Source organism: Acanthaster planci, linkage group LG14, assembly GCF_054643075.1.
Source record: "Acanthaster planci isolate LZ-2023a linkage group LG14, COTS_SCS, whole genome shotgun sequence".
NCBI classification, from domain to species: Eukaryota; Metazoa; Echinodermata; class Asteroidea; order Valvatida; family Acanthasteridae; genus Acanthaster; species Acanthaster planci.
In genome coordinates this window covers 13,632,606-13,643,780 of record NC_141790.1, presented here as the reverse complement: position 1 = coordinate 13,643,780, position 11,175 = coordinate 13,632,606, and the positions used below count along the sequence as shown (strand labels likewise).

At 39.7% G+C, this 11,175-nt stretch overlaps 1 protein-coding gene across 3 annotated transcripts; it reads right to left on the bottom strand.

The window, feature by feature from the left end:
* Positions 1-1,703: 1,703 nt before the first annotated feature.
* Positions 1,704-11,122, bottom strand: LOC110981763 (uncharacterized). Of its 3 annotated transcripts, none has more exons than XR_015427640.1 (6): positions 7,318-7,422; positions 7,026-7,089; positions 6,900-6,985; positions 4,462-4,540; positions 4,056-4,124; positions 1,704-3,257 (listed from the first exon to the last, which is right to left on the bottom strand). XR_015427640.1 is itself a non-coding variant. In XM_087145593.1 (6 exons), exons 1-5 carry the CDS (start codon positions 7,425-7,427, stop codon positions 4,119-4,121), a joined length of 321 nt encoding a protein of 106 aa, XP_087001719.1. In that variant the 5' UTR covers positions 7,428-11,122; the 3' UTR covers positions 1,704-3,257; positions 4,056-4,118. The 3 variants fall into 3 exon arrangements, 2 of the variants coding, with proteins under 2 accessions (XP_087001719.1, XP_087001720.1); XM_087145593.1 differs by having other exon boundaries at positions 6,884-6,965; positions 7,046-7,089; positions 7,318-11,122; XM_087145594.1 differs by having other exon boundaries at positions 6,884-6,945; positions 7,046-7,089; positions 7,318-11,122.
* Between the last annotated feature and the right edge of the window lie 53 nt (positions 11,123-11,175).

Below are 11,175 nucleotides of genomic sequence, written 5' to 3'. Positions count from 1 at the left end.
ATGTATTGCTGTACACCAAATATTTAATAGTGCGCCTCCAACAGTTTGCAATGCATTAGCCAATCACGATTCACGAAATCTGTTGACCCAGTGTGCGTATGAAGAGGATCGACAGATATCGCTTGTCGTGGTTGATCAACGCATTGCAAACTCTTGGAGGTGCACTATTGTGAATTGTCTGTATTGGAGTTGTAATTCCAAACTATCTGTGTCATATTGTTAAATATTACATAAATATATCACACTGACTTTCCCTTCACTTCAGCAGTGTGAGCAGGAATATATCGAATTGTACTTTTTTAATCCTCAAGGAAAGTGGACAAAATTTAATTAAAGCTTGTCTTGTTTACTGCTCCCCATTTTTTCTAGAACTTTAAAATCTTGTGCTTAACTTTGGTCTTCAAAGTGACTGAATTTTCTGTTCCAAATAAGCAGTTATTGTAATAATGTAAGGTGAGAACTAGAACAAGTGTCTGGTCTGTAACAAACTTCCTCAGACGTGTCTCTGATTGAAAAAGAGGACATGAAAATTGGATTCCTGAAGTATCTTCAACTTATGTATTTTTTACTAGTAGAATTAATTTTTGTGGCAGTTTCATGATAAAATAATGAATACATGTATTTGGAAGAATTTAGTATAAAAAGGTTTGCATACATGTAAACAGGATTTAATGTTAAATTTAACTGAGTATGCAGTGCTAAAAGTGTTATACCCATAGGCTTCATTTTCTTAAAACAATTTTTGATGATTATTTTTAGAAAAAAAATAAATGTTACCTTTGGTTCGGAATTTCTTGGGAGTTTCCCTCTGTTTGACTCGACAATTTATAACCGAAATACGTTAGACCTTTAAAATATTTATTTAAGCAATCAATTTCTTTGTGCAGTCCTTTTTGTTAATTTTCTGGTGATTTGCATATTTGAATTTTCTGCCTTAATTTAAATACGTGCATATTTATTGTGCCCTTTGACTTTTTGAAATTGCACAATCTAAGCTTTAAATATAAGTTCCGAGCACAAATTTATCAAGAGGCCTGTGGCCTGGTGGTCTAGCTTGCTGACTGCCAGGCCAGGGGACCCCGGTTCAATTCCAGCCGGGGTCCCTGGAAAAGGAAGTTTTTTTTTTTTTTTTTTTTTTTAACTAAGTTTTTTAACAAAATTGTGCATGCCCACCTGGGATTGAACCCAGGTCCTTGTGCATAGCAGTTAGTGTCCTTAACCGCTATGCCACGGCACTTTCTTGATAAAATGTGCTCGTTTCTAAATCTTAAACCTTCCATTGTTTGGACTTAGAAACTTTTTCAGTCCGAGTCTGTACTGGAGATGGCTGAGGGTACCCCTTGTAGTCACATCTGAGACTAGAAGTCTGAGAGCTGACAAGAAGGGTAATGAAAGGATGGTTGAGGGCTTAAGACTATCAGCAGAAGACAGGGCTTTGAGGGTCCCTTGGAATTGAATGGCAAAGCTTCTTATCTTTCAGATTGATGATGGGTTGATTTCAGAAGGATGAGAGATGAGACTGGAGTGAAGTTGAGGATTTTGAATGATTGAAAGTGGCACAGCTTGGGACCGGTCAGACATGCAAAATTTGAAGAATTGGGAAACAAATTCAAATCGGGCGGTCTAAACGGGTTGAGATTAGGGAAGTGCTAAGTGCATCAATACAATGTACTACAGTTTCACAAATAGAATTTACATCAAAGTTCTTTTGATTGATATTTAATAAATGTTTATTTCAATTGTAATCCAAATGGCTGCATTATTATTACACAGAGACTGTTACCAATATGTACGGGAATTGAGCAAGCCACTCTTATCAAACACAAATGTCTGATTTCAAGATTTCGTGATAATTTTAAAGTAAAAGACTTTTTCCAATGCAACTGAAAACAAAGGAACTTAGACCTCTGTCCAAGGGATGAGGTAAAAACTGGTTAAAGTGAGGTTTGGAATGGCCACTGGGTGTACAGGACTGGTTTCCTGGATGCTTTCAAGTACAGAACTGGTATCCTGGATGCTTTCAAGTACAGGACTGGTATCCTGGATGCTTTCAAGTACAGGACTGGTATCCTGGATGCTTTCAAGTACAGGACTGGTATCCTGGATGCTTTCAAGTACAGAACTGGTATCCTGGATGCTTTCAAGTACAGGACTGGTATCCTGGATGCTTTCAGTGAGAATTGGAGATGTAAAATGAACAATACACCATTCAGTTTGTCAGAACATGCAATATACAGGGAGCCCTAACCAAATTTACAATAGTTTACACATGTACAAAACTTTACATCACCAACGTTTAAGTAATCATTATGCAGTCAAGTAGAAAGGAATAAACTCACAACTAACTTACAACTAGTACCACAGTAAAGCCAGGGTTCTGGTGCATTTTGTGATCAATTTATAGGGCCTAAAATATTGTCTCTCACAGTGACAGTTTTTGTAGCTTTGGCATGTTTTGTTGGCCCCTTGTAATGGACCTATGTACTGATGATGTCACACTTTATTTATATGTGCACTTTCCTATGGAGCCAGTGGGAGCCCATGTCCACAGAGCAAAGTGTGGCGTTCTCAGTCAGAGGTCTATTAGAAATGTTTGTGGGAGTCTTATCATTTATGGTCTCGAGAATTGGCATTTCTATCGTGCAAATTTATCAAAACAGTTTCTGAAGTCAAACATCGTGGCATTAAATGGTAACTGAGATGCAAGAACTATGCTTTGATATGACAATAAAGGTATCAGGAAGAAAGTGTATGGAATTCAAATTTAAGAGAAGCAGTGGTCTTTGTTGAAAAGTAAACTAAAAAAATTATATTTAATTTACCTAATATGAATAATGTTGATGGAAGTGTACAGGTGTGGTTCTATGGGGAAGCCTGCCCCCCCCCCAAAGAGCAGCAGCAAAAATTAAAAGGTGATGTCATGTGCCAAGGGTTTAGCTCCCCTCCAAACCTGGCTAAAGAACCGCCCCTAGTATGCCAAAATACAAATGCACAGACTTGCTCAATTACTAAGGCTGAAGCAAGTAACTGCATCTAATCAGATTAACTCTATTCCTTGCCTTTGTGAATCACTGCTTAAGTTTTTGGTGACAATCCCTCATACCACCTTGGAATCTGACCCTTCTCAGTGATAGAGGATTACTTCCTTTCCTTGACTTTGTTGTGAATCATCTCTCAGAGGTCCGGTAAGATTTCACGCACCCTTTCCTCTCCTCACTGAAGGATGTGAGGGCGCACTTCTCCTAGGTGCTGTAGATCTGAGGATGAAATTTAACACAGAAGAATTACCTGCAGCAGAAACCTGAGACATTTCTGAAAAAAACTTACAGGATTCCTTTATGGTCCTCATTTTTACACCTTATTTCATTCCAAACAGCCTGTCATTTAGATGAATCTGACATACAGTAATGCTTTGCTCATTGAAAATATGGTAGGGAGGCCTCCATGTTATGGAAAGAATTCCTCATGTTAGGGAAATTGGACTGAGCAGTGGATACATTTATCTGTCCCTGTAATATTTGGATTGCCACATAACCAGAGTAACTGAGAGAGTTTGTCATCACAACTACATTTGCTTGGGTGAGTTGGGATTTTTGGAAGTTGGCTCTTCTGTAAGCACTTCATATAATCTATGATGATAGAAAATGCCATGACCAACGGTATGAGCAAAACTGATTTTCAAACTGATAATAAAATTCTTGACAAGTGACAGCTCTTATTTTCTCCATCAACTTTATCTGTTCCTGATTACTGTCAGAGTCAGCCTTACAGATCACTTCAACTACAGAAATTAAATTCGAAACAAAAGAAGGATACATTTCCAGTTCCCTCATTTCTTCCATCTTTTCCTCTCTTTTCTGAGCTTTGCTTGTTTTTTACTTATTTAGTCTCCTTTTCTCCTCTGAAATAAAGAAATTTCCCACGAGTAAGGGCAATCACACTGAATTGTCCAAGTTGTTGGATACTGGAAAGTCAGAAGGCAGGTTTAATATGTAACTGTTGAACTTCTTTTAAAATCTAAACCCATTTTACAGTCTCTTGAGCATGATATCTACCTTCACTGCTGGTGCCACTGTTAAAGTCTAAAGTCATCTCTATCCTCTGTGTTGGTGCATTCGTCAGAGCTGAGGATCAAGACAAAATCATGATCAAAGTTTACTCATGTAACAAGACACAACAACAACTTAGAAGCTTCCTGATTGCTCACCAACCTCCCCCCCCAACAAAAATGGTACATTCTCTCAGATACCATCAAAGTGGCTGGGACGGACTCTACCTTCCTCATTCCTACTACATATTCCACAAATCTGTTGGATTTTGAATGATCTAAGAAATTTTCTACTGAAAAAGTATGATAAAGGAGCAAATTGAAAGTAGGGGAGAAATGAGTAAACTTGGGATAAAGTTGAGTCTGTCAATTGAGCTAGTCGTTGTATAACCTCATGCTAAAGAAGAACATACTCTGGTTCTGCTCTCTCCAGCGATGCTGCCCACGTCAGCCACTCCATACGCCGTGATCTTCTCTTGCTTCGATCTCCTCCTACAAAAAAACAATGCACCCCTTCTGTCATGAATATTATCACTATGACATCCTTCAACTAACTTTATTTTAAAAGCCTGTCAGTCCTGAGTTGAAGAGCACCCTCACTGTTGAAAGAAAAACAGACTGGTACAGAGTTTTCCAAATGCCCAGACATTTCAGACTAAATCTGTAGTGTGCACTCAGAATGCTCCCCATTCAATGCTCATAAACTTGCTTGCCTATGTGGTGAGTTTCTACTGAAGGACTGTCAATTAGAAGGCATTAGTGCTAGAGCCAGTGTGTGAACCAACATACAGGTGTACTCTATTTGTTTGCCGTGCACTTTCTAGTTCACAGTGACGTCACACTTCGGAACTCTAGATCATGATTAAGAAAGGGGAGCAAAAGAAAAAATAGTCCCCTTTTGAAGGGAATAAATAACAAACTTTATTAATGCATCTGCTGATTATCCGCAGATTTTTCAAACTTAGAACCTGACCAATAACTTTATCATAAGGTTTTCAAGTCTCCCAAACCATCGGTACACATTTTGCAATACAGTTTTTTGCCTTTACGGGGATATCACTTTTGGCCTTCATGATTCATAAATATATTTTGAGATGTTCAATGAAATATCTGCATGTCTCAAAGTACAGTGGAAAGTGAAATGACTCTATGGGGTGGTGCGGATATCTGGGGATTTCGCGAGTAGCAACCGATGAAAATAACTGCAACGAAATCAAAGAAATGATTGTGTTATACAATCCTCTGACTGACTGGTGCACATGTGCGTCGCCATGGTTGTGGTTTTCATCGGTTACTACCGACTACTCGCCATTTTGCGAGAGTCCTGGATATCCGTGCCGCCTCATAACTACCAATACCAAACTGTAAATATATGTTTAGGCCTACCAACAGTTTACAAGAAAGTTATCTGGTTAGGGCCTACCATCCCACTTTGTGTCAAAATTGATTGTTCCCAGACAGTGTCAGGTCAACTCGCCCCCTGACTCGCCTCTTACCAACTCGCCTCCTGGCCGACTCGCCCCCTGACCGACTCACCCCCTGACCGACTCGCCCCCTCGGAACGTCAAGCAAATATGGCCGGCCCAATGTATTAAAAAAAAAAAAATGGTTCTAACCAATGAAGCGACACGAACGACTCACGGACGGTGATGCATATTTGGACATCACCACTAATCACTTATTTATTCAAACGCTTCCTATGTCCACTGTCTGATTAGGTTATTTGTACATCCAACATACCCTCAGGAGCAACAACTTCGAACCCTCCGTCCCATTAATATTTGGGTATGTGACTGTATCTTCTTGAAGTGACCCGATATCCAGTTAGTTGGTTATAGTGTTCTTTTGCTAATTCACTCGACTTGGACCTCACATATACTGCGAAAATTGATTTAGGTTCTTGGATATACGCTTTTTGTGTGATGTATAAAGTCATAGTGGTACATTGTACACTAATGTCAATTTTTAACGCCCCATTATTAATTTTTTTTATTTGCGAAATTTTTATTCCTTTTTTGGAATTGAATATCTCTGAGAGTGCTCTTAATTTGTTTACAAGTAACGGGCCCCAGATGACATGACTGTTTTTCCCTGACGTCATGACACCGACAGTGTATGCTGGGATATAATTCAATATGGCCGATCAACAATGTGATCCTTGATGACTGTACTCGCTGAATAAATCAGTATTTAGTGTTAATTGTGAACTAATAAATGCATCCTGTGAAGTTATTGGAACCTGAAAGTGTGTAGCGACCGTTACACCCTTTGTCATAAATCATGTCTCCTTAACACTTCCGTAGGTTTGCGTCGCCGGGCATTATGCCTAATATGTACCATTTTTTTATCTGAAATAGTTCGCAAAGTTAATTAATATGGTAGGGTGTTGGTGTTGTGGCGCACGAAATCCCATAGACAATACTCAGGAAACGCAATGCGCCATGGCCCATACACACGATAATACTGAATTAGTTTTACCAATATAAAAAAAAAATATTGTTACCCCAATTTCACACAAAGGGAATATCCACCAAGCTTTTAACAAACTCAACTTTAAGTGCCAGCTGCAAACCCCACAACCTATTTTTAAGGGCAGCAATCACCGATTCCATCTCTGACTGATTGTATTTTTTTTAAAATGGTGAATAGGCCGGCCATACGTGCTTGGCAAACTTAGGGGGCGAGTCAGTCAGGAGGCGAGTCCGTCAGGGGGCGAGTCGGTCAGGGGGCGAGTTGGCTAGGGGGCATGTTGGTAAGGGGCGAGTCGGCTAGGGGGCGAGTTGGTAAGGGGCGAGCTGGTAAGGGGCGAGTCGGCCAGGGGGCGAGTTGACCTACAATCTCCCAGACATACATCTCAAAGAATGACTCTTGCTCCTCTGCCTCTCGTCTTCAGTCACCTGGTGATCTCTGCAGTCACCTGGTGATCTCTGCAGTCACCTGGGGATCTCTGCAGTCACCTGGTGATCTCTGCAGTCACCTGGTGATCTCTGCAGTCACCTGGTGATCTCTGCAGTCGATCTCTATTCTGTTGGATGCCATCTCTGTGAAATTTCACAATAAAAATTACAATTTACGTGTAACTTTAGGCGTATTGATTGTACTGCGTTAATTCATGGAGGAAGGTTGATTTCTCCATTATCCAAATAATTAAGTGCAAGGAGAGAGACCTCGCTCTATGCATGGAGGAATTACTCCAGACCAACTTCTAACGCTACATTTTAAAAGAAATTGCTACAAGGATTTTCGGGGTAGAGGTTCAGATCACATACCTGCAGCATAAGTGGATCTCAGCATGGAGAAAGATGCACAAAAATGCAAGCATTAGGTTCGGCCGCTCGAAGCAAGGCACTTGACAGGCTCCAGGGGCGCGGGCATCCATGGCATGATGACAGCGTGCATGTGTACGATACGACGCGAGGCGTGAACGAGTCACTCAATAGAGGGCGCACTGCACTACGCTAGATTTTGTTGTGATTTATTAGTCATGTTTGTCCCAGTGACCAGCTTAAAGTGGGTGTGAGACTAGCGGCTATCGTTGTCACGTATTCTGCAGTGTTTTCGTGTTTTTGAAGTTGAAAGGAGGGCTCTTCTACATTAGCAAAATGGCTGTTACTTCAGAAAAAATCATATCCACCTACCTGAAAACAAAATCCATAAAGTGTATGTCATCCTTATTCTAGTAAAAAAAATTTCTTGAGTAATTTATCTGCTGAACATATCTAGCCTCAAAATCCCAAAATTATCAGTACACGCATCAAGAAAGTCGACGGTTGACCCTTTGAAGTTGAAAATTTCACTCAATAACTTTTCTCTTTCAAACATACAGGTGGCTCTCTTTCCCGATGCGTTCACCGTGACCCACCGCCTTTCTTTGGAAACGCAACTCAGGATAAACATGTTTCAAAGTACGCGTACGAGGGGGCCTGTTAAAGTTGCAGGGCGCCCTCAATGCTGGTGGTTAAAAAGAAATCTGGTTGAAAGTAGCTTGTGGTCGTGAAGTAACCGCCATCTTTCAGGTCGTGAAACATGCCAGTAGCTTTTGCCCACCAGGTCATCATCCCGGATTTCCTTCAGATTGTTATTCAGAATCCAAACGTCAGTGTGAAGGATATCCCTAGATATAGGTTGATGATCTGCCCAGTATTCAACCACGGAAGTTATACCGTGGTTTAGGCCAGGAATAACAGGATCTTTCCACCTACTCATTCAGGGCACGGCTCAATCCCGCCACAGAGTTCCACAAAAAACACATACGGATGAAATTTTGAGTTGAATGCAACATTTGGATTGCCTTGTATAATAGTTCAAAACATAAAACAGAATCCAAAATAATCTAAAGCTAGAGAACGAACCCTGAAGCTCATTTAATTCGTCAATTGTCTGATAGTAATTCCTCCTGCTTCAAAATTCCTCTAAATGGACAGATCTTCAAGTTGTATCGAATTATCAGAGCACACGACACATGCTCATATTGTTCTCCTGACCTGCTTGCATCCAAACGTTCACGCATGCGCACTTAAGCTTGAAGACTGACAAGTAGTTATTGCAGCGATTCAAATTGATCACGGGAACAAATTCGTCCTGCTACAGAGCTTCCTAAATCCATAAGTTTTCATTAGTCTGGACGGATTTTAATGGTCATTAGTGCATCGAGTTACTGGTACAAGTAGGCCCATAAGCCAATTACCGTAATGAGATACGTGCGCGTCACTGAACCAGTAGACTGCTCCGTGTCTCTAACATGCATCTCATTTGAAGAATTGAAATTATTCCCTGCGGGTTTTGGACTTTGTGACAAAAGCAGACAAATTTCTGAAATTGAGCTCCGTATGTTTATAGTGGGCGAGATCATACATATAATTACAGTATAACCGTTAGTTGAAATCTGAAAGCATTATTCGAAAAAATAAATTTCAATCAGTTATCTTTCGACATCTTTATATTTTGGGGGTGATTAAGGTTATAGTTTTGCGAAAGCCGTTCTATTTTCTTCCCCAATAAATAGTTTAAAGTATTTCTTAAATTAGATTCGGTGAAAATGTGTCGAATCCCAAATCAAAAAGAAGAAAAAGCTACATGGTTGATAACTTTGTCCTTCTGGTTGTCATCTGTTCCTTTCCACGCCATTTTCTTAATTGCATGCTTGAAACTACCTACGAGCATTACACAGATTCCATTTAGCTCATTATGCGGGTTGGGCGACTCAAGTAAGCAGAAGATGAAATTCAATTTTTATCGATTGGCATAAATCCATCAAAGTAAAGCCCGTCCGGGTCATTCTGGCTAGCCACGGTCTGTCACGAACCTTAGAGAAGGGTCCGGCAGCTGCACATACCGCGCCGCGCGCATTCCTTCTATGCGGGGTAAACGATCAGCCCGATCCACGGTAGACAAATATAGACCGATGCACGGTCAATGATCTTCAACTACGAGGCATCGCTTGTTTGCTTTGAAAGCCTTGGAGGTCGGAAGTGGTTAAAGATTTTTAGTCCACGTTTATTTTATACATGCGATTCATTTAGGTTGACTAATTATGCTAAATGTAAACAATATTTGACTTTTTTATAGCAAATTATTTTTCTAGAATAAAGACATATTTATGAAAGAAATCTATAGCACTGGGTTCGATAGTCACAATAACTGTGTATATTTTTTGTTCCCCTTGTAAAATGCAGACTGTGATTTTCATGTTCATGCGTATGCTTCAGTGTCACCCTTTTGTTTACCTAAAAATACTTTATCATAAAACTGAAGATTTTAAGTTTTCTGTCTAGATTTAAATTACCATAGAAGTAATTTTTTGAGAGCTTCCGAAATTACGGTGAAAATACAATTAACCAATGTGAAGCAGCTACTGCTCTTAGATGTAGATTGACGCATAACTCATTTCCTTGGTTCTTACACGTGAAACATTTACTCGAGCAAACGTTTAATTTATTATTCACTTTGTATGTCATTAGGATGCAGGGACGGGCTAGACAATCTTGAGGCGATGGACCGCGCGGTTGTACCAGGAAAAGGCATCCATCATTTATATCTGCAGGTTTCAGGACGTGTTGATAAAATTAATAATTTCCTAAAATTTTCTTTACTATTCACTTAAATTTAATGACAAAATGACACTATTCATCCATTGTGATTGTACTTGTTTCATGAAATGGAAGTGGTAAATTGAAGTTGATATAAGCAGATTTGACCCTACTCGAATTTTCACCAGACGAAATCAACAGAACATTTGCCAGTGGCCTGCCTATGACAGATATCTTTTTGCTTTCTTTGAATTGATGAAGATTTGAAATGAATACGACAGAGAAAAACAGATTACTGTATCCCTTGTTTTCAGAGAGTGACGACAGTGGCCTCTATTAAACAACATTCACTTTCTGAATGTACCAACCTGAATGGAATGATTCACATTCCAATCTGTTTATAAACTCCAGATGGCTCGCATTCAACAACTGAGAACTTAGTTCACAGGAAGCCAGTGTCGACTCGCTCTGATCAAAACAATTTTCCAGATGCTCAGACTACTGTTGATCACAATGCTGGTCTATAAATTCATCCGCGAATTTTTTTGGAGGCTAGTAATGCGATTAATTACCCCACTATCAATTGGTAGTATTATAGCTTAGTTACAAAAATTTTGAATTTTGCCACACCAACTGGAACACCAGTTATGATGTATTAGAATATTAATCATTGTAGAGACCGTTTTTTTTTATACTCTACAATAGTGAAAACAATTTGTATTCTCTTTATGTTTGCTTTGTATTACACATATGGTTTTGGACTGTGGATCACAACTTACGTGAGGGAAGTTAAACTTTTTTACCACGCACCTTGAAGAGAACAGTGGTTCCCCATTCCATAAGTAGCTCATTTGCATAAACTCTTAGATATTCTCTACGTTCTTAATGAGAAAACCAGACTTAATTGAGGGTATTATGAAGACATCGATGTGTAGCATGCAGTAGCAGATAATCAGCAGCGATTAAACCTGTCGTGTAAACCCGTCGATGGCTAACGAGTCAAGGACTCGTGCTTCACAGATGATGACAAGCTCAGATGAAGATATCACCTCTCAACACACAGACAGGCCGTCGGCTCTCTATGCATCATTAATTTTA